We start from the raw sequence: 27,817 nt of genomic DNA on the forward strand, positions 1-27,817 counted from the left end.
TCTTAATGTAGCATCCTGCTTTCAAACCATATCTTAAAATGAATGTAAGCAGAAACACAATATATGCCATTTATTTAACCCTTTGTGGTAAACATGGTAGGTAGTTTTTGATTTGGCAAGCATTTCTAGCTTCAAGCCTCCTAAAAAGTTCAAAATATATGGGCTCAAATTTTCTTAATAGCTTTAACTCTTTATTAGCAAACCATTAAGCTTTTGTCTGCTTCTTAACATTGTAAAACATCTGATAATTACCCTGAAGAACCAAATCTAATCCTTTCTCTCTTTCCTTATTAAATATCTGTAAGAAAAAAAAAAGCATCATTTCTGGAGTGGTGGAAGAGTGTAGAGAGCTAGTCAACTGTGTCCTCAGTAAATGAAAAACTGTGGTATTCCTCTATTTTGTTTCATCAAAATGTATTTGTATTTGTACCTCTCTGATGATTATTTTATTTAATACCAAGGCTACCAAGATCATAACTCTACACAGGGATGCATTATGATCTTGGTTGGCCTTATGCATTTTTGCCTTAATGGACCACTTCCTCCATTAAAAAATAATTAAATTATATTTTACAACTGTGTTTGCATAAATAGATATACCAGTCCTGACTATACAGTCTAGGTAAAAGGAATAACTGTTGTTAGGGCTTTGCCTTCTTTTTTTCTCTTTTTTTTTTTTTTTTTTTTTTTTTTTTTTTTTTTTTTGCGGTTTGCGGGCCTCTCACTGTTGTGGCCTCTCCCGTTGCGGAGCACAGGCTGCGGACGCGCAGGCTCAGCGGCCGTGGCTCACGGGCCCAGCTGCTCTGCGGCATGTGGGATCTTCCCGGACCGGGGCACGAACCCGCGTCCCCTGCATCGGCAGGTGGACTCTCAACCACTGCGCCACCAGGGAAGCCCGGGGGCTTTGCCTTCTTAACTCTTAGTATTTTAGTAATCTTACCCTCCCATCCTTCATTTAGTGTTTAGGAACTGCTTGTTTTTTAATGAATAAATTTTATTTTTTAGAGAAATTTTAGGTTAACAGCAAAATTGAGCAGAATTCTCTGAAACAGAGAATTCCCACATACCCCTGGTCCCCACACATGTACAGCCCCCCTCACTGTAAATACCCACACCAAAGCAGTACACTTTTTTTTTTTTGCGGTACGCGGGCCTCTCACTGTTGTGGCCTCTCCCGCTGCGGAGCACAGGCTCCAGAGGCACAGGCTCAGCGGCCATGGCTCACGGGCCCAGCCGCTCCGCGGCAGGTGGGATCCTCCCGAACCGGGGCACGAACCCATGTCCCCTGCATCGGCAGGCGAACTCTCAACCACTGCGCCACCAGCGAAGCCCCAAAGAAGTACACTTTTAACAATCAGTGAACCTACATTGACACATCATTATCACCCAAATTCCATAGTTTTATATAGGAGTTCACTCTTGGTGTTCTACATTCTATGGGTTTTGAAAAATGTGCAATGACATGCATCCACCGTATAGTATTATATGGAATCGTTTTACTGCCCTAAAACTCCTCTGTGCTTTGCCTTTTTATCCCTCTCTCTACTTTAACCCCTAGTAACCATTCATCTTTTTGTCTCCATAGTTTTGCTTTTTTTCCAGAATGTAACACAGTTGGAATCATACAATATACAGCCTTTTCAGATTGGCTTTTTCCAATTAGTAATATGCATTTAAGTTTCCTCTATGTTTGTTCATGGCTGGATAGCTCATTTCTTTTTAATGCTAAATAACATTGCATTGTATGGATGTATCACAGTTTATCAGTTACCTACTGAAGGACATCTTGGTTGCTTTCAAGTCCTGGCTGATACCAATAAAACGGCTATAAACGTGTGGGTAGGTTTTTGTGTGGTCATACATTTTCAGTTCATTTGGGTAAATACCAAGGAACCTGATTGCTAGATCAAATGATAAAAATATGTTTAGTTTTGTAAGAAACCACCAAACTATCTTCCACAGTGTCTCTACCATTTTTCATTACCACCAACACGTAATGAGTATTCCTATTTCCCCACATCGTTATCAGTGTTTTGGATTGTGGACATTTTAATAGGTAGGTAGTAGTATCTCATTGTTGTTATAATTTGCAATTCATTAATGATTATTTGTCATATTTATATCTCTTTTGGTGAGATGTCTTTTAAGGAGTTTGGCTCGTTTTTTAACCAAGACATTCATTTTCTTATCATTGAGTTTTAAGTGTTCTTTTCATATTTTGGATAACAGTCAATTATCAGATATGTCTTTTGCAAACACTTTCTCCCAGTGTATGACTTATCATCTCATTTACTTGACAATGTCCCTAGGAGCAGGAATTTTTAATTTTAATGAAATTCAACTCATTAATAATTTAGATGTGTATTTTGTATTGTATATAAAAAGTCATCACCATACCCAAGGTCATCTAGATTTTCTATTTTTTCTTCTAGGAGTTTTAGGTTTTCACATTTTGCTTTTAGGTCTGTGATCCTTTTTGAGTTAATTTTTGTGAAAGGTGAGAGGTCTGTGTCTGTATGTCTAGATTCCTTTTTTTTTTTGTACATGGCGATGTTCAGTTGTTCTAGCACCAGTAGTTGAAAAGACTTATCTTTTCTCCATTGTATTACTTTTGCTCATTTGTCAAAGATCAGTTTACTGTATTATGTGGGTCTATTTCTGGGTTCTCTCTTATGTTCCATTGATCTACTTGACTATTCTTTTGCCATTACCACATTATCCTGATTACTGTAGCCTCACAGATAATCTTGAAGTCAACTAGTGTCATTCTTCCAACTTTTTTCTTCTCTTTCAAAATTAAGTTGGCTATATGCTTGTTTTGCCTCTTCGTATAAGCTTTAGAATCAATTTCTTGATATCCACAAAATATCTTGCTGGTATTTTAGTTGGAATTGTGTTCTATCTATAGATCAAGTAGGGAAAAACTGACGTCTTGACAGTATTGAATCTTCTTATCCACAAAGATTTTTTTCATGTGACATCTTTCCATTTATTTAGTCTTTGGTATCTTCTGTCACTGATTTGTAGTTTTCCTCATGGGAATTGTTAGTTTTTTAGTAAGAAGTTTTACTCATTCAAGAAGTTTATTTTGCCCCTGTGATCATCAATAGCCTTGTAAAAATAAGCCCACACACTCTTCTTGTGAAAGGCTTGGGAAGTACTTCGAGGTGGCTGGGCTTGGTGGACCACTCTTGCTTTCTGATCTGGTTTTTCATAGCATTGGCCTTTTAAATTGATAAAGACTTTTGCTTATATCTGGGAGATTCTTATTATAATCCTTATTAAGACTCAAGGAGAAATATCATAAATTTAGATTTTCCAGATCGTGTAATATGGGGTAATCACCACCACTTTTATTTTGGTTTAACCCTCGACTCACTGTATTTCACTGAGAAACAATCAGAATTCACACCTATTTCTGAAATAAACAGCAACTTTTGGTAAAATTATTTTAATTATCTTATTTTTAAAAGAGTGTGTCTGGGCTTCCCTGGTGGCGCAGTGGTTAAAAATCTGCCTGCCAATGCAGGGGACACAGCTTCAAGCCCTGGTCCAGGAAGATCCCACATGCTGTGGAGCAACTAAGCCCATGAGCCACAACTATTGAGTCTGTGCTCTAGAGCCCATGAGCCACAACTGCTGATCTCGTGTGCCACAACTACTGAAGCCCACACACCTAGACCCTGTGCTTTACAACAAGAGAAGCCACCGCAATGAGAAGCCCACACACTGCAATAAAGAGTAGCCACTGCACGCCACAACTAGAGAAAGCCCATGTGCAGCAAAAAACACTCAACTCAGTCAAAAACTTAAAAAAAGTAAAATAAAAGAGTGTGTCTGATAATATTCTCCTCATAATGCAGTGTTTTATTTATTCCCAGCCCAAGTTTCCAACTGCTTGAATTTACCATTTGTGTTTTACAAGAAAATGGTTAGGAAAAACCACATTCACAGAAAGATAGACAAGATGAAAAGGCAGATGTCTATGTACCAGATTAAGGTACAAGATAAAACCCCAGAAAAACAAATAAATGAAGTGGAGATAGGCAACCTTCCAGAAAAAGAATTCAGAATAATGAGAGTGAAGATGATCCAGGACCTCGGAAAGAGAATGGAGGCAAAGATCGAGAAGATGCAAGAAATGTTTAACAAAGACCTAGAAGAATTAAAGAACAAACAAACAGAGATGAACAATACAATAACTGAAATGAAAACTACACTAGAAGGAATCAATAGAAGAATAACTGAGGCAGAAGAACGGATAAGTGACCTGGAAGACAGAATGGTGGAATTCACTTCTGCGGAACAGAATAAAGAGAAAAGAATGAAAAGAAATGAAGACAGCCTAAGAGACCTCTGGGACAACATTAAATGCAACAACATTCGCATTATACGGGTCCCAGAAGGAGAAGAGAGAGAGAAAGGACCAGTGAAAATATTTGAAGAGATTATAGTTGAAAACTTCCCTAACATGGGAAAGGAAAGAACCACCCAACTCCAGGAATCACAGCGAGTCCCGGGCAGGATAAACCCAAGGAGAAACATGCTGAGACACATAGTAATCAAACTGAGAAAAATTAAAGACAAAGAAAAATTATTGAAAGCAGCAAAGGAAAAACGACAAATAACATACAAGGGAACTCCCAAAAGGTTAACAGCTGATTTCTCAGCAGAAACTCTACAAGCCAGAAGGGAGTGGCATGACATATTTAAAGTGGTGAAAGGGAAGAACCTACAACCAAGATAACTCTACCTGGCAATGATCTCCTTCAGATTCAATGGAGAAATCAAAAGCTTTACAGACAAGCAAAAGCTAAGAGAATTCAGCGCAACCAAACTTGGTCTACAACAAATGCTAAAGGAACTCCTCTAAGTGGGAAACACAAGAGAAGAAAAGGACCTACAAAAAAAACACCCCATAACAATTAAGAAAATGGTCATAGGAACATACATATCGATAATTACCTTAAATATGAATGGATGAAATGCTCCAACCAAAAGACACAGGTTCGCTGAATGAATACAAAAACAAGACCCATATATATGCTGTCTACAAGAGACCCACCTCAGACCTAGGGACACATACAAACTGAAAGTGAGGGGATGGAAAAAGATATTCCATGCAAATGGAAATCAAAAGAAAGCTGGAGTAACAATACTCATATCAGATAAAATAGATGTTAAAATAAAGAATGTTACAAGAGACAAGGAAAGACACTACATAATGATCAAAGGATCAATCCAAGAAGAAGCTATAACAATTATAAATATATATGCACCCAACATAGGAGCACCTCAATACATGAGACAACTGCTAACAGCTATAAAAGAGGAAATCAACAGTAACACTATAATAGTGGGGGACTTTAACACCTCACACCAATGGGCAGATCATCCAAACAGAAAATTAATAAGGAAACACAAGCTTTAAATGGCACAATAGACCAGATAGATTTAATTGATATTTATAGGACATTCCATCCAAAATCAGCAGATTACACTTTCTACTCAAGTGCGCATGGAACATTCTCCAGGATTGATCCCATCTTGGGTCACAAATCAAGCCTCAGTAAATTTAAGAAAATCGAAATCATATCAAGCATCTTTTCCGACCACAACACTATGAGATTAGAAATCAATTACAGGGGAAAAAATGTAAAAAACACAAACACATGGAAGCTAAACAATACATTACTAAATAACCAAGAGATCACTAAAGAAATCAAAGCAGAAATCAAAAAATACCTAGAAAAAATGACAAGGAAAACACGATGATCCAAAACATATGGGATGCAGCAAAAGCAGTCCTAAGAGGGAAGTTTATAGCAATAAAATCCTACCTCAAGAAACAGCAAATATCTCAAATAAACAATCTAACCTTACACCTAAAAGAACAAACAAAACGCAGTTAGTAGAAGGAAAGAAATCAAAGGTCAGAGCAGAAATAAATGAAATAGAAACAAAGAAAATAATAGCAAAGATCAATGAAACTAAAAGCTGGTTCTTTGAGAAGATAAACAAAATTGATAAACCATTAGCCAGACTCATCAAGAAAAAGCAGGAGAGGACTCAAATCATTAGAATTAGAAATGAAACAGGAGAAGTTACAACAGACACCGCAGAAATACAAAGCATCCTAAAAGACTACTACAAGCAACTCTATGCCAATAAAATGGACAACCTGGAAGAAATGGACAAATTCTTAGAAAGGCATAACCTTCCAAGACTGCAGCAGAAGAAATAGAAAATATGAACAGCCCAATCACAAGTAATGAAATTGAAACTGTGATGAAAAATCTTCCCACAAAAGTCCAGGACCAGATGGCTTCACAGGTGATTTCTACCAAACATTTAGAGAGGAGCTAACATCCATTCTTCTCAAACTCTTCCAAAAAATAGCAGAGGAAAAACACCAACAAACTCATTCTATGAGGCCATCATCACCCTGATATCAAAACCAGACAAAGATATTACAAAAAAAGAAAACTGCAGACCAGTATCACTGATGAATATACACTCAAAAATCCTCAACAGATTATTAGCAGAGAATCCAACAACACGTTATGGAGAACAGTATGGAGGTTCCTTAAAAAACTACAAATAGAACTACCATGTGACCCAGCAATCCCACTACTGGGCATATACCCTGAGAAAACCATAATTCAAAAAGAGTCATGTACCAAAATGTTCACTGCAGCTCTATTTACAGTCACCCAGAGATGGAAACAACCTAAGTGTCCATCATTGGATGAATGGATAAAGAAGATGTGGCACATATATACAATGGAATATTACTCAGCCATAAAAAGAAAGGAAATTGAGCTATTTGTAATGAGGTGGATGGACCTAGAGTCTGTCATACAGAGTGAAGTAAGTCAGAAAGGAAAGACAAATACCGTCTGCTAACACATATATATGGAATTTAAGAAAAAACAATGTTATGAAGAACCTAGGGGTAAGACAGGAATAAAGACACAGGCCTACTAGAGAATGGACTTGAGGATATGGGGAGGGGGAAGGGTAAGTGTGACAAAGCGAGAGAGTGGCATGGACATATATACACTACCAAACGTAACATAGATAGCTAGTGGAAAGCAGCTGCATAGCACAGGGAGATCAGCTCAGTGCTTTGTGACCACCTAGGGGTGGGATAGGGAGGGTGGGAGGGAGGGAAATGCAAGAAGGAAGAGATATGGGAACATATGTATATGTATAACTGATTCACTTTGTTATAAAGCAGAAACTAACACACCATTGTAAAGCAATTATACTCCAATAAACATGTAAAAAAAAAAAGATCATACACCATGATCAAGTGGGATTTATGCCAGGAATGCAAGGATTCTTCAGTATACGAAAAGCAATCAAAGGGATACACCATATTAACAAATTGAAGAAGAAAACCATATGACCATCTCAATAGCTGAAAAAAAAGCTTGACAAAATTCAACACCCATTTATGATAAAAACTCTCCAGAAAGTGGGCATAGAGGGAACCTACCTCAACATAATAAAGGCCATATATGACACACCCACAGCAAACATCATTCTCAATGGTAAAAAACTGAAAGCATTTCCCCTAAGATTGGGAATAAGACAAGGATGTCCACTCTCACCACTATTATTCAACATAGTTTTGGAAGTCCTAGCCACGGCAATCAGAGAAGAGAAAAAAATAAAAGGAATACAAATTGGAAAAGAAGTAAAACTGTCACTGTTTGCAGATGACATGATACTATATATAGAGAATCCTAACAATGCCACCAGAAAACTACTAGAGCTAATCAATGAATTTGGTAAAGTAGCAGGATACAAAATTAATGCACAGAAATCTCTTGCATTCCTATGCACTAATGATGAAAAATTTGAAAGAGAAATTAAGGAAACACTCCCATTTACCATTGCAACAAAAAGAATAAAATACCTAGGAATAAACCTACCTAGGGAGGCAAAAGACCTGTATGCAGAAAACTATATGACACTGATGAATGAAATTAAAGATGATACAAACTGATGGAGAGATATACCGTGTTCTTGGATTGGAAGAATCAATATTGTGAAAATAACTATACTACCCAAGCAATCTACAGATTCAATGCAATCCCTATCAAATTACCAAGGGCATTTTTTACAAAACTAGAACAAAAAATCTTAAAATTTGTATAGGGAGACAAAAGACACCGAATAGCCAAAGTGGTCTTGAGGGAAAAAACGGAACTGGAGGATTCAGGCTTCCGGACTTTAGGCTATACTACAAAGCTACGGTAACCAAGACAATATGGTACTGACACAAAAACAGAAATATTGATCAATGGAACAAGATAGAAAGCCCAGAGGTAAACCCATGCATGTATGGTCAACTAATGTATTACAAAGGAGGCAAGGATATACAATGGAGAAAAGACAGTCTCTTCAATAAGTGGTGCTGGGAGAACTGGACAGCTACATGTGAAAGAATGGAATTAGAGCACTCCCTAACACCATACACAAAAATAAACTCAAAATGGGTTAGAGACCTAAATGTAAGTCCGGACACTATAAAATTCTTAGAGGAAAACTTAGGAAGAACACTCTTTGACATAAATCACAGCAAGATTTTTTTGATCCACCTCCTAGATTAATGGAAATAAAAACAAAAATAAACAAATGGGACCTAATGAAACTTAACAGTTTCTGCACAGGAAATGAAACTATAAACAAGACAAAGAGACAGCCCTCAGAATGGGAGAAAATATTTGCAAATGAACCAATGGACAAAGGATGAATCTCCAAAATATATAAACAGGTCATGCAGCTCAATATTGAAAAACCAAACAACCCAATCCAAAAATGGGCAGAAGACCTAAATAGACATTTCTCCAAGGAAGCTATACAGATGGCCAAGAAGCACATGAAAAGCTGCTCAACATCACTAATTATTAGAGAAATGCAAATCAAAACTACAATGAGGAATCACCTCACACCAGTTTGAATGGGGATCATCAGAAAATCTACAAACAACAAATGCTGGAGAGGGTGTGGAGAAAAGGGAACCCTCTTGCACTGTTGGTGGGAATGTAAATTGATACAGCCACTATGGAGAATAGTATGGAGGTTCCTTAAAAAACTTAAAATAGAATTACCATATGACCCAGCAATCCCACTACTGGGCATATACCCAGAGAAAACCGTAATTCAAAAAGACACATGCAGTCCTATGTTCATTGCAGCACTATTTACAATAGCCAGGACATGGAAGCAACCCAAATGCCCATCGACAAATGGATGGATAAAGACAATGTGGTACATATATACAATGGAATATTACTCAGCCATAAAAAGGAATGAAATTGGGTCATTTGTAGAGACGGGATGGATCTAAAGACTGTCATATAGCGTGAAGTAAGTCAGGAAGAGGAAAACAAATATTGTATATTAACGCATATATGTGGAACCTAGAAAAATGGTAGAGATGAACCAGTTTTCAGGGCAGAAATTGAGACACAGATGCAGAGATCAAACGTGTGGACACCAAGGGGGGAAAGTGGTGAGGGTGGTGGTGGTGGTGTGATGAATTGGGAGACTGGGATTGACATATATACACTCATATGTATAAAATGGGTAACTAATAACCTGCTGTATAAAAAAATAAATAAAATAAAATTCTAAAGAAAAAAAGAAGAAAATGGTTAAATGTGTGTCAAGATCTCTAAAACTTTGTACATGACATGATAAAATAATTTTTTCTAAAAAATTTAACAGTATAATTTTCTCTACAAAATCAATAAGTTTCAGAGATATACTCTGTATTTATATTATTTAAGTAATAGGCATATGGTTATTTTAGATATAAACTCTCCTTTTCAAAATTATTAATTTTTTTCCTGTTTTCAATAGGGATTCTCTACTTAAAATATTACCTGCTGTAAAAATCCTCAATGGTGAAATGCTAACCTCTTATTCAGAAAGTCACACTGAAGAGCACTATGAACTAGAGTTAGAGCGTTTCCTGGTACTTTGTCAGTCCCAGATTAGAGAATTTAACTTACTAGCCAAAAAATATACTGGAGAAAGGTAAGAGTGTTATTTCCCCCTTGTCATAATTGAAAGATATAATGCAATTTATACATGTGATTAAAAATTATTTTGATCAATACAATGCTACTCTTTTGTACTAGTACAGCGTGTTTTAGGGATATTGTCTCTTTAGAAAAGAACTGGGCATCAGTTTTTATTATTTGAAATGTATTAATATGTATTTTGAACATAATTTAGAATATAATTTAAAAGCTAAAATTAGATGAAAATAAATGAAAGCATGAGGATAGCTTCAAGAAAAGATGCAAACATTCATTCAGCTGTTCATTCAATTAATCAGTCATACATTTTTCAACAATTATTGATGGGCAAGACATATAATAAGCTAAATATTACACTTTACCCTCAAAGAATTCACGATTACATTAAGAGAAAATTAGCTAAATAAATAGTTACAATGGAGCAAGGCAAGTTTTATAAAACATATGATATTTATTATGTATATTATATAAGGAATCATATTTCACATATATTTGTGTATTAAGGTATTATGGGAGCACAGTGGAGAAAAGCAGTCAACATGTGCACACATTCAGAGGACAGAGGCTGAGAGCAGAGTCCTAAAAATATATCAAAGAAAGAGAACTTCCCATTCCCCACCCTGAATTCTGAATGCATTACTATGAATTAATTACAATTGATCTTTTTAAAACTGTATTTCCTAATTTATACTGCTCCAAAAAGACACAAATGAAAAAGGAAAATTATTTTACTTATGATAATTCTGCATTATAAGTGGAACAGTTATGTGCTTCCAAATGTCTAAATTTAATTACTAAATTACATATTAAACTTTTGCTATTTGTACTTTCGTACATGCTCATACTATGTAAGAGTTGGTTTTTCTATTTAAATTTTTTTAAATATAGCCTATTCATATTATAAGTAAATCTCACAGCTTTAAAAATAATTCCAATTCTTATAGATAATGTTTACTTTTAGCAAAAACTAAGGTTATTTACATTTATCTTTTTGTAAATCTAAACTGATATCTTCTTGTGTATGTATAGTAATCTACAATTTTTATGTAAAGGTGACTCTTGACACCCCTTATGTTGAAATTTAGATTTACAATTCTTTGGGAGAATTTATTGTTATTACAATGAAAGTTTTACTTGAGAATTGGAAATAGACTGTATTTTTTATGTTTGATCATAAATGGTGGTGAATTCAACACTTAACCATAAACAGTTGACATCCAATATTGAACTGAACCTTTTCTGCATTATTCACCAACAAAATGAATGAAATACAAAATATCAAAATGTATTGGAAGAACCTAGGCTAATGTCTACATTTGTAAACATATGAGGTGTCTATCTCTATATTTTAGGAAATAATTATAACTTTCATTTTGTTTGGTATAGCTAAATCCAACAACTGTTCAAGAGAATCACAAGCATTTACGTCTTAAAGTATTTGAATTCTCTTTGCAATGGATTTTTTTTCCAGAGAAAAATGGGAATAAAAACTTTCCCATGATATAACTTATATGTTTAAAAGCCCAATACAAATATTTTGCATGGCAAAAGTCAATGTACAAAGTACTTTTAACTTGTTTCATAAGTAACTTCTCCAAATTTAGTCAGCCATCATTTCTCATGCTTATTTGTACCAAAGGTACCTAGGATAAAAATTCTAAAACTTCCAGACGTTTTGTCTGGATTAATGGATTGAAATTAAGTAAACAAATATTTTCACATTTTGTGAGAAATAAGATAAATTTTTATATAAACAATCAGAAATAAGTTTTTAATGAATTTTGTAGTAAAATTTAATATGTCAGGCCACACAGGGATATTTTCAAAACCTGTATAAGTGTTCATATTTGCTGATATAATTCTTCTTATTAAACATCCTCATTATTTATTTGCTCAGAAATATATTCACGTTGGATGCTGCAGAAAATCTCTGCCATTATTTCAAGAAATTGATGACACTTAGTAATGATTGTCGATATGCACATGAACATGGGGATGTAAGTATCACCAAGAGAGAAGAATCAGAAGCCCAGAAAAATCATTTGCCTCCTACAAACAGTGACAGCATACTGCAAAATAGAGTCCTTTACTCTTATGCAAATGAACATAAACTGGACTCACCAGGTATTTCTGAGAAATGGATGGACTCTGGCTCTAGTCATTCCTCACTAACCAGCCCCTCCTTATGTGAAGATACTAAAGGAAGAAATCAGGAAAAAATAGTAGGCCAGAAAAGAGAAGACAGCAAGGCAAGCAGTTTCCTCACCAAAAGAATACCATTCATGGAAACAGTAATGACAAGGTCTCTATTGAAGAACTGCCAGAATACTGAACATCATGAAAAAATGTAAGATTTATAGATCATTTTTCTTTTACAGTTGTATTTTATTACTTTTTATGGATAATCTTAGTCATTGTTACCAAATAATAATTTGGTAAAGGATTTCAATCACTATTATATTTCCTGTTAATTCCCTTATGTTTTTATGATATGCACAAATTATTAATTACAGTGCAGATCAATTTGGTTGAAATTTGGCAGGTTCTGATTTAATTAACTAGTATTATTTAATTTAAAATGAGTAACTGTGAAATTATTTTTTCTGCCTTCTAATCTCTAAATAATTAAAATGAATTTTTAAGAAGAAATAAAATAATCCCATTATTCTTAAAATACTATAAAGACCTCTCACATGAGGGTCTTATGACATGCTTCCAGGGAAAGTCAGAAAGTCCTTCCTGCACATGCCTTTTCTCAAATTCCTTGAGCTTAAAATATTCAGCATGCCAGGGTACATTGGTATATTTTGGGATAGTATTAGCCAGGGTACCCTAGACATTGCCTATTTGAATCTCGTTAGCTCTAAATACTCCAGACATTTCCTACTGAAATTTCAGATAAACAACATTTAGAACTTTTTAATTCATGATAAATAAAATAGCCAAATGATAATAATAAGGAAGGATGAGGAACTGAAAATATAGACAAACCAAAGACCTAAAGAATAAAAGGAAAAGAAAATGTATACCCACTTGCTGAACCTTGCCATTCAGTGTTTCAGGAAGATTCACTGTCAGCTGTGTAGGCGTTTCCTGAGCATAATTTACACGTGTTCCTGTGCTAAGGGTATTTTTATCATCATTATTTTTACTAGATAAAAGATGATGATGATGATAGTAGTAATATGAGCTGCTTTTCCCAATATGGAGAGCACCTTATATTTAGGAAGCCCTAAAGTCAGCTTCTTTACCTGCTCTCCCGGCTTTCTGCATGGTGGAAAACGTCCTGTTGTTAGTGTCACTGAGGAAAATATCCCTCATCTACCTTTTTATTTTCTTCCGCGGGAAATTTTGCTATTAGTGAGCTGAGGAATTCAAGCACTAAATGACTGGTCAGCTTTACAAGAAATTCACAGTTACAGTCAGTGAAACTTGTATGTATTTAGTATGTCTCAGGTTAAATGTGTTTTCTTACAGACCTTTCATTCTTTACCAGCTATGCATTGCAAATATGTTTTCAGATCTTTTTCTTTATCACCCAAATACATATTATAGTGTCTTAAATTCCTTAACTCTTTTTTGATTTTTTAAAAAAATTTTTTATTTTATATTGGAGCATAGTTGATTTAAAATGTTGTGTTAGTTTCAGGTGTACAGCAAAGTGATTCAGTTATACATATATCTATTCTTTTTCAAATTCTTTAACTCAGTTTTGTTCAAAAGATGAAGGAATGAATTAATGGTTGAATGACCAAATGTGAATTAATTCCATAGCAAAGTTTATTAAGTTCTATTTACCCTAGGAGGAGGAAATGATTTGTTGAAGCATGATTTTTTTTCCTATAAGGAGTACGAGTAGATTATCTTAAGCCAGAAAAAAAATTTATCCACTAACTTCAATTCATAGCAAAATAGATTGAAGGCTTCCACAAGCTTTAGGTAAAATGATGATGATGATGATGACAGTATTAATAACAATAGAAAATGGTTACATCATTCCTTTCTAATTTCCCACAAATATATTTCTATGAGAAAAAATATATATAAGGTGATGTCTGGCAGTTTATCACTTAATTCCATTTTGCCTTAAACTCACTAGTATGAGGAATGAAAAAATTTCTTTGGGCTTGGCAATTATAAAATTATTGAAAACTTTTTCAAGGGAGCCTGGAAAAGGTGAATATACATGAATCACTTCTCCTTGATATGCCTTTTAAAACTAAACCCAAAGATTTGAAGAACAATTAAGCCAGTAGTTAGCACTTTGACTATACCTTGTACCTTGATAATATTTCTGCAATAATCTATGTGGGAAAGGAAAACATATCCAATGATGAAGAATTAAATGATTAAGCAAGCTGAGAACCCACTTACAATCAGTGTACATTATTATTCAAATTTTGGTAATGTTGCTGGGCAGCTTATGGGGATGTGGGGAAAACACAGTGTTGATCGATTCAGTGCCAGAAATTGGTAAATAGATGTAGGCTGGAAAAAATGTTAGCATTTACTACTGGGCTTATAAGAGAATGATTTAAGTATTTGTCCATGGGCAGATAGGAAAGTGAAGCTAGCCGACCTGATGGGTCCTTTCTCTTAGAGAGAAGGGGGGCTCTTCTTCCTCTCAAACTTAGTCTCTCTGCTGTGAACAGGATCCCATCCTCTCTTGCCAACTGACTCCTATATTTTTCCCCCTTTTGCATCATCATTTTCCCCCCTTTCTACTGGTTCAGCATCCTTGCTATCATACAAAATCTCGATAATATCTTCCTCCTTAAAAGAAACAAAAATCCCTAGTACTCATATCCCCTCTCTAAGTTACTGGCCCATTTCTCTCCTTCAGATTTTAAGGTTTCCGTATTATTTTTACTTCTATGACTATAGTTAAACAAAAGAACGGGTCTTATTTTTAAATAATACTTTATATAGTCTATGTTTACAAATAAATATATCTTATGAGGACCTCTTAACTACAACTGTATATTTATGGGTACTAAAAATTTTTTTTTTTCTCCTCTTAATAGTATGGCAGCTATGGTAATTCAGGCATGCTGGCGTGGTTACACTGTGCGCAGACAGATTCATTTCTCTATAAAGCTACGTCCTGCTGCAATAGGACCCCTGACATCCCAGTCAAATTCCTGCATTGAAAACCAAATTATTTTAAAGAAAGAAGAAATAAAAAATACTGTGAACATCCAAGAACAGAGGGAGAAGGCTGCTATTCTTATTCAGGTTACTTTTAATCTTTGGGTGAAATAATTAATTATGAGAGATGTATTAGTTATCTTTCACTGGGTTATTCTGTATAACAGGCAATCCCTGAATCTTAGCCATTTACAAATACATGGATTTATTTCTTATTCACGTGACATGTAGGCTGCCGGTTAGCCGCAGGTTGGCTTTGCTTCTGCTGAGTATCTAGGCTTAAGGAGTAGTCTATAATTTCTAAATACTGTTCTTATGACTGAGGGTCAAGCTGAACCACACAATCATATTAAAACTTCTGCTCAGATGTGGCATTTGCCACATATGCTAACATTTGATTAGTCAAAGCAGGTCTCTCTTGGCCTAATCTATAGCTATTTCTAGAAGCATGTTTAAAAATCTACTAAAATAATTGTTAAAGTCCTTCAAATATCCATTTAACATAAAAATTCAGAACCTCACCAAGATCAGATTTCAAAATGAAGTTCAATCTGATCACATTTATCCTTTTATTTATTCACTGATCAAATAATTTTTAGAACGTACTGTTTGTCAAGCACTATTTTAGGTTCAAGAAATTTAACTAGGAACAAAGCATGCAAGATCTCTTCCCTCATGGAGTTTATGTCCTGGTGGGTTAAATACATACATAAAATAAAGTCTGGAAATTCATGGTACTACACCTGAATTGAATGATAGTAACTAAAAAAAACTGTAGTGTTTCCCTTTATTCATTCATTTAGTAACTATTACTTGGCACAAAAATTTTACTAGCTTACATGTTGGGATGTGCAGATAAATAAGGTAAGTATGTTAGATTGCGATAAGTACTAAGGGGAAAAATAAATCAGGAAAAGCGGGATAGGGGTATCTAAGGAAAATTAATCATTTTAGACAGGATGGATGTGGAAGACCAGGAAAGGTGACATTGCAGCAGGAGATAAGCCATTGGGTATCTCGGGGAAGAATATTCCAGGCAGAGGAATATCAGATTCAAAGGCACTGATTTAGGAGCATACCCACAGTGTTTATAGAGCAGTAAGAAACAGTGTGACTGAAGAGGGGTGAAGGGGAGAAGAGTAGGACTTATAAATCCTAAATCATTGTAAAGACTTTGGCTTTTACTCTGAATGACATGGGAAGATATTACAGGAATCTGAGCAAAGGACTCACATGACCAAGTTTCCTTTATGTTGTGATTATAATATAGGAAGGCAGTAGTAGGAGCAGCAAAATTGGGAGGCTATTGCAGTAATCCAAAGTGTAGATTTTGGTAGCATGGACCAGAGTATTGCAGAAGAAGTGGTAAGAAAATCACATTCCCAAATATATGTTGATTTATCTTGAGGGTATATGTATATACTTTGAAGGTAGACCTGATGATATTAGTACATGGGGATGTGGTCTTTGAAAGACAGAGAGGAGTCAGGGATGCCTATAAGGTATTGGCATAAGCAACTGGAAAAATAGCCTTAAAATTAAGTTTCTGGGTTTTGTTATTAAAGCCATAGTTTTTCAAGAGAATTATCTTTGCTATGGTTCTAATGAATATATTTAGTATTTCAGTTGACTTAATTTGTCTGGACTCTATTCCTAAGGGCAATACATAGACAAAGCTGTTACTGATGCCTGAATGGGTTGGGAGTGGAGGGAGGTCAATGGATTCAAGGAAACTGAGGAAAAGAAAGGAACCTCAGTTACTGTCTCAAAGTACTGTTCTGCTGCATGAGGAATGAAAATGTCATGCAGTCCAAACTTCCTCCTGTCATGAGTGGATGAGCAATACATTTTTCAGCATTGATGGTAAATAGATATTAAACTTTTGCTTCATTCTATTCAATAAAGAGAAGTTCATTACTTTATGAAATAGTCTAGCTCAGTGACATATATCTGTTGAATGTCCTTTTGTTAAGTTTGTCTCTGTAACAAATGTAAGCATAATTCAGCCTTTCTTTGCAACTTAGAACAAGTCTCTTCTGAGGTACATCATGGTATTATACTTAAAATCATTGAAGTCAACTCAACTTCATTTTCTCTTCTCCTGAGTACAATCTAGTTTCTTAAACTATTCATCTTAAAAATATGACTTCTAGACTGTCTAACCATCCTGGAGAGCACAGCATGATATGGTAGAAAGAGCCCAGGCTTTAGAAGGAGCGAAATGAAGATTTTATGAAGGATGTGGTGGAGACTGCTCTGTGCTCACCAAAACCCACATTCTCCTCTTCCTAGCATACTGCCAGCCTAGATATTCCAGCTTTCCTTGCACTTTTTAGTATGGCCCTTTTTTCTGAGTAAATGAAAAATATGTGTACCACTTCATGTCTGGCCCATAAAACCTCCCACAAACATTCTTTCATATTCTTTTCCCTTTCTGGTTGGCTGAAGTGAAGACAGCTTTTAGGGCATCCTTGGATGCTGTCTCTTGGGATTGCAGAGTTGCAAAGCCTGGATATCTGAATCACTTTATGTTAAACTGACACCAGTTGTCTTGTTTTCACTCTCAATGCTTGTTATGTGATCGTGAAATAAATTAGTTTTGAATTATTGTACATTTCTGGATATATTTTTATAGCGCTTAGCTTACCCTAACTAATATTAAGGATATAAGATACAGCTTGAGAAATAGGGCTCAATGTAAATATGTAAGAGAATGGAATTCCAGGTAAAAAAGATAGTAGGAATAAAAGAACATAGGATTTCATATTCCTGGAATAATAAGTTTTAGTACAGCTAGACTACTGTAAGGACTAGAATATTAAGAGAATATAGGAGAAACATGGGCAGAGATGTGTGAACAATTTTAGCAAGAAACAAGTGTATGGTATGAGTATGTTCTGGGATTGGGAGTTGATGGTAGTTAGAGAAGAAAAAGATGTCGGATATGTCTAATATAGGTAGGACTCTGACCAGGGAATTGATTTGAATGTGTGAGAAAGAGGAATTAATCATAGATGGATGGCTGGGAGAAAAATTGAAACCTTGACATGAATAAATAACTTAGAAGAAGAATCTGAACATTACTTACTACACATTTATATTACCTGTATTTCCCATAAACTGAACAGAGGTGGCTGGGACTTTAATTCCTGACCCTACACAGATTCATGAGGGAGGTGTCTATACATGTCACACCAGAAAAATATATACTGTGTATTACAGTTTAGAGCTTTGCAGAAGTCGTATCCCTGATAAGTTAGGCTGGATCCATTGTGAGCCATGATGAGTCAGTCCTTTTGCTCTTGTCGTTGAAGGTCTGTATTAAAGAATTCCCTTTATACTCTCTTTTCCCTAGGTCTGCACCTAATCTTGATATCTTATAATTACACTGGTGTAAGAAAAAGGGGGGTGGGGTGGAGGAGGGATAACTGATGTTTAGAACCTTGTTAGGACAGGGTTGGGGAAGAAAGGATATGAAGGGTACATCCCTAGCAGGAATAAGTCACAGGCCCATTTGCCATGTAGAGAGAAAGCATTTTGAAAGGTAGCAAGGAACCAAGGGAGCATAAATACTGGATAAAGGAATCAAAAAAGAAAGGAGTTTTAAAAAAAATTCCAAAATGAAGGGTGCTATTGACTGAATGTTTATGTTCTCCACAACATTCATAAGTTGAAACTTAATCCCCAATGTGATGATATTTGGAGGTGTGGCCTTTTGGAGGTGAATATGTCATGATGGTGGAGCCCCCATGAATGGGATTAGTGCCCTTATAGAAGAGACCCCTGAGAGCTCTCTAGTTCCTTCTACCATGTGAGTACACAGTGAGAAGACAGCCATCTATGAACCAGGAACCTTGCTCTCACCAGACAATAAATCTGTCAATGACTTGGTCTTAGACTCCTTAGCCTCCTCCAGAACTGGGAGAAATAAACGTTTGTTGTTTAAGCCACCAAGTCTATGGTATTTTTGTTATTGCAGCCCAAACAAACCAAGACAAAAGGGGGAAAAGAAAAATAGTTTGTTTTCCTCTAAGGTAGCTAGCTTGCATATGCCACTCACCCACAGTACATGACATACCCAGGTCTATAATAACAACCCAGCTACATGAGACTAATAAAGCGGGCAAAGAGCTTTATTATGGTACTCTTTGACGGTACTCTCCATAATGGGTAAGTTAAAAAGAGGAAGGCCACTTTCTCAGGCAATACTTTTAATAATGTTCCTCATCACACAAAGATGTCCTCTCTTCTGTTTCTACCATTTAATACTGCTCAAGTTCTTGATTCATATTGACATCCTTTCTCCTCAGAAAGAGTTTTGAACTCTCTTGGGAAGTTATTTATTCATAGCAAGTTACAAAATAATGGAATACTATTTCTATACTGAAAATCATTTTTAGAGACAAAACTGGTTAAAATTTAGTTATAGTTTTTGAACTTTATGTGATGTTTAATATCACACTTTTCTTATTTGATAAACTAAGAAGTAAATAGAATTGTTAAAAACAAAGGGACAAGGAAATTGGGAAAATAATATTTAATGTGTGTCTAGTATGTGACAATCATGTGTTCATCACTGTATATAAATGTATATACATTTATCCTACTCCCTTCCCTGCCTTTGAGTCTATGCCAAAGGCAAGTGATGGTGGCTGACTCCCTTGCTATAGTCTGTTTTTTTCTCATTTGTGCAGCCCTTGATTGTTTCCACTATGTATGTGCATGTGTGCACCACACACGTACACACACACACACATGCCCAATTAGAAGTGGGGCATCTTATGTGATTGGTTTGGGAAGCATATTTGCCTATCTCTGGTTGGTCCAATTGGTCCTGAGTTAGAAGTAGGGACAAAAAATAGAGAAGCTAGCAGTCATTGACCAAGTCTTAACCATTCTTGGCTAATTGTTGCAGAGGTTGTGGTTTGGCTTCCTAGGCTGATTGACAGATTGCGTGTGACTTCTATTGTCATATATGTTCTGACCATTATATGTTTGTATATTTCTCTTCTCAATATATATATTTTTCAGAATAACAATACCAGTATTATTGCTTGCAGTATGGTTACTAAAACATATTTAAGATAACTTTTGTAGTTAAATTTATCTTTTGATTGTATTTCACTAGGAATGTAGTCAAATAAATCTATTTTAAAGTCACTTTAAATACCTTCTGTGTGGTTATGCCTGTAGCACAAAATATATTTTTACATTTTTGGGGGGAGTTTCTTTTCATATTTATTTGTTTTACAATTTTATTAAGCATGTGCACAGTTCCAAAATCAAATCTAAGCAAGGTGTATATTCAGAGACATCTGGCTTCTACTGTTTTCTATCTCTATAGGTAATAATTTTTAAAATTAATTTTATGCTTTCACTTTGTAAATATTAGCAACCACATATATTTAAATATATAATTTTATATAATGTATATTGTTTATTATATATTTTATATGGATTTTCATAGATAAATGGAGGCATGAAATACACATTTCTACCTGTGTTTTACACTTACTATATATCCTGGAGCTTACTCCCTAGCAGTGTATACAGATACTAATTTTTTAAAAACTCCAGTGTTCTTGGAACCATAGTTAGGAAAGCTCCAATATTCCTCCAAGATTATTGAGGAATCGGAATGTTTTTAATTCTATTATTATGTGCTTGGTTTATTTAAAGATGAAATTAGTTAATTGTTATGGACCAGGATACTAAGTCTCTAATATGGCCATTTATATATGTTGAAGTTTTCCTAAATGAGTGTTAGTCTATTTTATACATAATCATTTGAAAATTAGCAAAATTGGTTTTCCTCTGTATCTCTTTCTACTTAATTTAGAATGGGTCCCGGAGGAATTGTCAGATAATTGATTGGTTGACCTACATGTGCAGTTGAGGGAGTTTTAAAGATTCTTTTCTGCTTACCACAAGGAAAATCTCCTGAGATTCAGAGCTTTAGACACAAGCAGTCATTTAATTTATCTTCCGGTTTTAAATGTCACATAAAGTTCAAAAAACAGATTATTGAGCCATTAAACTAAGGTCTAAGATGTTTTATCTTCCTAATGGGATAACACAGAGAATCTGGTTTGGAGTTTGATCTATAACCTTGTATAACATGCTTTAAATTTTTGTTTAGGCAGTTTGGAAGGGCTTTCTTTTGCGAAAGAAACTGACAACAGCTCTAGAGGCTATTAAGAATGAAGAATCTGAAGAAGAATACGAAGAAATAGATTTAGAAGATTTTACATTTGATGAAGTAAGTGCCAACTACAACATATAGATATTGGTCTTAAAATATTTTAGATACTATTTTGGAGCTAAACCTTTTTCTAAGGTTTTCATCCTTTTAACACTGTGTTATAGATTTTTTTCAAGTTGCACTTGAAAAAGTATGCTTTTAATTTTTTAACATCTTCATTTATGATACAAGCTTGTACAGTGTGTAAATGTGGTCATGGAATATTTACAAGAATTCTTGTGTATTCTTCAACCAGATTTACACAATGTTTTATCAATTATTCTTCATTAAATATAACTCTGAGCTTATTTATGCCCTGTTCAACAAATTTTAGTAGCTCTTTGTGGCCTAGCAAAATGAGGACAGCCTCCTTAAATTGTTATTCAAGTATTCAACAATAAGACAGCAAACTCTACAGACATATTTACCACTTCCCACCTGTGGCATCCACATGCTCTAACCACATTGAGCACCTTCTTACTGTACCTTTTACGTCCTTAGTCTTGCTTATTCTGTTTCCTCTTCTCTAGACAGTTAAACCCACATAACTACCACTAAGATTAAGGTAGAGGACATATGACTATCCCCAGAAGACTTCTCGTGCCTTCATAGTATTCATACCTCCATCATCATAGATTAGTTTTGCCTATTTCTGAACTTCCAAATAAGTGGAATCATCCAGTATGTACTCTTTTTTCATGTAATATTATGTCTGTGAGATATACCTATGTGGTTAATGTAGCTGTATATATACAATTCTTTTCAATATACTACTTTTAATCTATGATTTGAATATACCAATTTTTAAAAGTCTGTTCTACTTTTGGTGGATTATTTGTCACTGAGTTATTTCTAGTGTTGCCTATTATGACTAAAGACGCTATGAACATTTTTTTTTTTTAATAAATTTATTTATTTATTTATTTTTGGCTGCGTTGTGTCTTCGTTGCTGTGCGCGGGTTTTCTCTAGTTGCGTCAAGTGGGAGCTACTCTTTGCTGTGGTGCGTGGGCTTCTCACTGCGGTGGCTTCTCGTCGCAGAGCACAGGCTCTAGGTGTGCAGGCTTCAGTAGTTGCAGCACGTGGCCTCAGGTAGTTGTGGCTCACAGGCTCTAGAGTGCAGCCTCAGTCATTGTGGTGCAAGGGCATAGTTGCTCTGAGGCATGTCGGATCTTCCCAGACCAGGGATCAAACCCGTGTCCCCTGCATTGGCAGGTGGATTCTTAACCACTGCGCCACCAGGGAGGGCCAGCTATGAACATTCTTGTACATGCTTTTTGATGTGCATGTTCACATTTCTTTTGGGAACTGAATTTCTCAGTCATAACATTAACCTATATTTAGTAGCTAGCGCCTAACAGTATTCCAAAGTGATTGTATCAATTTACAGTCCTATCAGCAGGATATGAGAGTTTCAGAGGAGATTTATCCTCACCAACACTTTGTATTTTCATGTCTTTTTTATCCCCCAATCCAGTAGGTTTGTACTGGTATCTAGTTGTTTTAATTTCCATTTCTCTCATAACTAATAATGTTGAATACGTTTTCATATGCTTACTGGCCATTTGGATATCTACTTTTATGACATGATCAAGTGTTTGTGCTTCCTTTTAAACTTTAATTTTATTTATTTTTTTATGCAGCAGGTTCTTATTAGTCATCAATTTTATACACATCAGTGTATACATGTCAATTCCAACTGCCCAATTCATCACACCACCACCCCCGTCCCCCTCTCCCACCACTTTCCCCCCTTGGGGTCCATACGTTTGTTCTCTGCATCTCTGTCTCAAATTCTGCCCTGCAAACTGGTTCATCTGTACCATTTTTCTAGGTTCCACATATATGCGTTAATATACGATACTTGTTTTTCTCTTTCTGACTTACTTCATTCTGTATGACAATCTCTAGATTCATCCACATCTCTACAAATGACTCAATTTCATTCCTTTTAATGGCTGAGTAACACTCCATCATATATATGTACCATGTCTTCTTTATCCATTCATCTGTCGATGGGCATTTAGGTTGTTTCCATGTCGTGGCTATTGTAAGTAGTGCTGCAATGAACATAGGAGTGCATGACTCTTTTTGAATTACAGTTTTCTCTGGGTATATGCCCAGTAGTGGGATTGTTGGGTCATATGGTAATTCTATGTTTAGTTTTTTAAGGAACCTCCATACTGTTCTCCATAGCGGCTGTATCAGTTTACATTCCCACCAACAGTGCAAGAGGGTTCCCTTTTCTTCACACCCTCTCCAGCATTTCTTCTTTGTAGATTTTTTGATGATCCCCATTCGAACTGGTGTGAGGTGATTCCTCATTGTAGTTTTGATTTGCATTTCTCTAATAATTAGTGATGTTGAGCAGCTTTTCATGTGCTTCTTGACCATCTGTATGTCTTCTTTGGAGAAATGTCTACTTAGGTCTTCTGCCCATATTTGGATTGGGTTGTTTGCTTCTTTAATATTCAGCTGTATGAGCTGTTTATATATTTTGGAGATTAATCCTTTGTCCGTTGATTCATTTGCAAATATTTTCTCCCATTCTGAGGGCTGTCTTTTCGTCTTGTTTATGGTTTCCTTTGCTGTGCAAAAGCTTTTAAGTTTCATTAGGTCCCATTTGTTTATTTTTGTTTTTATTTCCATTAATCTAGGAGGTGGATCAAAAAAGATCTTGCTGTGATTTATGTCAAAGAGTGTTCTTCCTAAGTTTTCCTCTAAGAATTTTATAGTGTCTGGTCTTACATTTAGATGTCTAATCAATGTTGAGTTTATTTTTGTGTATGGTGTTAGGGAGTGTTCTAATTCCATTCTTTTACATGTAGCTGTCCAGTTCTCCCAGCACCACTTATTGAAGAGACTGTCTTTTCTCCATTGTATATCCTTGCCTCCTTTGTCATAGATTAGTTGACCATAGGTGCATGGGTTTATCTCTGGGCTTTCTTGTTACAATAATCTATGTTTCTGTTTTTGTGCCAGTACCATATTGTCTTGATTACTGTAGCTTTGTAGTATAGTCTGAAGTCAGGGAGTCTGATTCCTCCCACTCCATTTTTTTCCCCTGAAGACTGCTTTGGCTATTCGGGGTCTTTTGTGTCTCCAAATTTTAAGATTTTTTTGTTCTACTTCTGTAAAAAATGCCATTGGTAATTTGATAGGCATTGCATTGAATCTGTAGATTGCTTTGGGTAGTATAGTTAATTTCACAATATTGATTCTTCCAGTCCAAGAACATGGTATATCTCTCCATCTGTTGGTATCATCTTTAATTTCTTTCGTCAGTGTTTTATAGTTTTCTGCATACAGGTCTTTTGTCTCCCTAGGTAGGTTTATTCCTAGATATTTCATTCTTTTTGTTGCAGTGGTAAATGGGAGTGTTTCCTTAATTTCTCCTTCAGATTTTTCATCATTACTGTATAGGAATGCAAGAGATTTCTATGCATTAATTTTGTATCCTGCAACCAAATTCATTGTTTAGCTCTAGTAGTTTTCTGGTGGCATCTTTAGGATTCTCTATGTATAGTATCATGTCGTCTGCAAAGAGTGACAGTTTTACTACTTCTTTTCCAGTTTGTATTCCTTTTATTTCTTTATCTTCTCTGATTGCCATGGCTAGGACTTCCAAAACTATGTTGAATAATAGTGGTGAGAGTGCACATCCTTGTCTTGTTCCTGATCTTAGAGGAAACGCTTTCACTTTTTCACCATTGAGAATGATGTTTGCTGTTGGTTTGTCATGTATGGCCTTTATTATGTTGAGGTAGGTCCCCTCTATGCCCACTTTCTGGAGAGTTTTTATCATAAATGGGTGTTGAATTTTGTCAAAAGCTTTTTCTGCATCTATTGAGATGATCGTATGGTTTTTATTCTTCAATTTGTTAATATGGTGTATCACGTTGATTGGTATATATTGAAGAATCCTTGCATCCCTGGGATAAATCCCACTTGATCATGGTGTATGATCCTTTTAATGTGTTGCTGGATTCTGTTTGCTAGTATTTTGTTGAGGATTTTTGCATCTATATTCATCAGTGATATTGGTATGTAATTTTCTTTTTTTGTAGTTTCTTGTCTGGTTTTGGTATCAGGGTGATGGTGGCCTCATAGAATGAGTTTGGGAGTGTTCCTTCCTCTGCAGTTTTTTGGAAGAGTTTGAGAAGGATGGGTGTTAGCTGTTCTCTAAATGTTTGATAGAATGTACCTGTGAAGCCATCTGGTCTTGGACTTTTGTTTGTTGGAAGATTTTTCATCACAGTTTCAATTTCATTATTTGTGATTGGTCTGTTCATATTTTCTATTCCTTCCTGGTTCAGTCTTGGAAGTTTATACCTTTCTAAGCATTTGTCCATTTCTTCCAAGTTGTCCATTTTATTAGCTTAGAGTTGCTTGTAGTAGTCTCATAGGATGCTTTGTATTTCTGTGGTGTCTGTTGTAACTTCTCCTTTTTCATTTCTAATTTTGATTTGAGTCCTCTCACTCTTTTTCTTCATGAGTCTGGCTAATGGTTTATCAATTATTGTTTATCTTCTCAAAGAACCAGCTTTTAGTTTTATTGATCTTTGCTATTGTTTTCTTTGTTTCTATTTCATTTATTTCTGCTCTGATCTTTATGATTTCTTTCCTTCTGCTAACTTTGGGTTTTGTTTTTTCTTCTTTCACTAATTCCATTAGGTGTAAGGTTAGATTGTTTATTTGAAGTTTTTCTTGTTTATTGAGGTAGGTTTGTATAGCTCTAAATTTCCCTCTTAGGACTGCTTTTGCTGCATCTCATAGGTTTTGGATCGTCATGTTTTCATTTTCATTTGTCTCTACATATGTTTTGATTTCCTCTTTGATTTCTTCAGTGATCTCTTGATTATTTAGTAACGTATTGTTTAGCCTCCTTGTGTTTGTGTTTTTTACGTTTTTTCCCCTGTAATTGAGTTCTAATCTCATAGCGTTGTGGTCGGAAAAGATGCTTGATATGATTTCGATTTTCTTAAATTTACTGAGGCTTGATAAGTGACCCAAGATATGATCTATCCTGGAGAATGTTCCGTGCGCACTTGAGAAGAAAGTGTAATCTGCTGTTTTTGGATGGAATGTTCTATAAATATCAATTAAATCTATCTGGTCTATTGTGTCATTTAAAGCTTCTGTTTCCTTATTTATTTTCATTTTGGATGATCTGTCCATTGGGGTAAGTGAGGTGTTAAAGTCCACCACTATTATTGTGTTACTGTCGATTTCCTCTTTTATAGCTGTTAGCAGTTGTCTTATGTATTGAGGTGCTCCTTTGTTGGGTGCATATATATTTATAATTGTTATATCTTCATCTTGGATTGGTCCCTTGATCATTATGTAGTGTCCTTCCTTGTCTTTTGTAACATTCTTTATCTTAAAGTCTATTTTCTCTGATATGAGTATTGCTACTCCAGCTTTCTTTTGATTTCCATTTGCATGGAATATCTTTTTCCATCCCCTGACTGTCAGTCTGTATGTGTCCCTAGGTCTGAAGTGGGTCTCTTGTAGACAGCATATAGATGGGTCTTGTTTTTGTATCCATTCAGCAAATGTGTGTCTTTTGGTTGGAGCATTTAATCCATTCACGTTTAAGGTAATTATCGATATGTATGTTCCTATGACCATTTTCTTAATTGTTATGGGGTTTTTTTGTAGGTCCTTTTCTTCTCCTGTTTTTCCCACTTAGATAAATTCCTTTAGCATTTGTTGTAGAGCTGGTTTGGTGGTGCTGAATTCTCTTAGCTTTTGCTTGTCTGTAAAGCTTTTAATTTCTCCATTGAATCTGAATGAGATCCTTGCTGGGTAGAGTAATCTTGTTTGTACGTTCCTCCCTTTCATCACTTTAAGTATATCATGCCACTCCCTTCTGGCTTGTAGAGTTTCTGCTGAGAAATCAGCTGTTAACCTTATGGGAGTTCCCTTGTATGTTATTTTTCATTTTTCCTTTGCTGCTTTCAATAATTTTTCTTTGGCTTTAATTTTTGCCAATTTGATTACTGTGTGTCTCGGTGTGTTTCTCCTTGGTTTTATTCTGTATGGAACTCGCTGCGCTTCCTGGACTTGGGTGGCTCTTTCCTTTCCCATGTTCGGGGGGGTTTCGACTGTAATCTCTTCAAATATTTTCTCTGGTCCTTTCTCTCTCTCTTCTTCTGGGACCCCTATAATGTGAATGTAGTTGTGTTTAATGTTGTCCCAGAGGTCTCTTAGGCTGTCTGCATTTCTTTTCATTCTTTTTTCTTTATTTTGTTCCGCAGCAGTGAATTTCACCATTCTGTCTTCCAGGTCACTTTTCCGTTCTTCTACCTCAGTTATTCTGCTATTGATTCCTTCCAGTGTAGTTTTCATTTCATTTATTGTATTGTTCAT

At 35.4% G+C, this 27,817-nt stretch overlaps 1 protein-coding gene across 6 annotated transcripts in view; it reads left to right on the forward strand.

The window, feature by feature from the left end:
- Positions 1-27,817, forward strand: part of LRRIQ1 (leucine rich repeats and IQ motif containing 1) — a 197,776-nt gene that overhangs the window by 73,453 nt on the left and 96,506 nt on the right. For all 6 annotated transcript variants that reach the window (XM_029204164.1, XM_029204163.1, XM_029204165.1 and 3 more), the window contains 4 exons: positions 9,877-10,053; positions 11,956-12,405; positions 15,083-15,293; positions 21,346-21,465. In XM_029204164.1, coding sequence (XP_029059997.1) covers positions 9,877-10,053; positions 11,956-12,405; positions 15,083-15,293; positions 21,346-21,465 — 958 coding nt within the window. The remainder of the gene's footprint in view (positions 1-9,876; positions 10,054-11,955; positions 12,406-15,082; positions 15,294-21,345; positions 21,466-27,817) is intronic.

Source organism: Monodon monoceros, unplaced genomic scaffold, assembly GCF_005190385.1.
Source record: "Monodon monoceros isolate NGI ecotype Baffin Bay Population unplaced genomic scaffold, NGI_Narwhal_1 Super_Scaffold_6, whole genome shotgun sequence".
Classification (NCBI taxonomy): Eukaryota; Metazoa; Chordata; class Mammalia; order Artiodactyla; family Monodontidae; genus Monodon; species Monodon monoceros.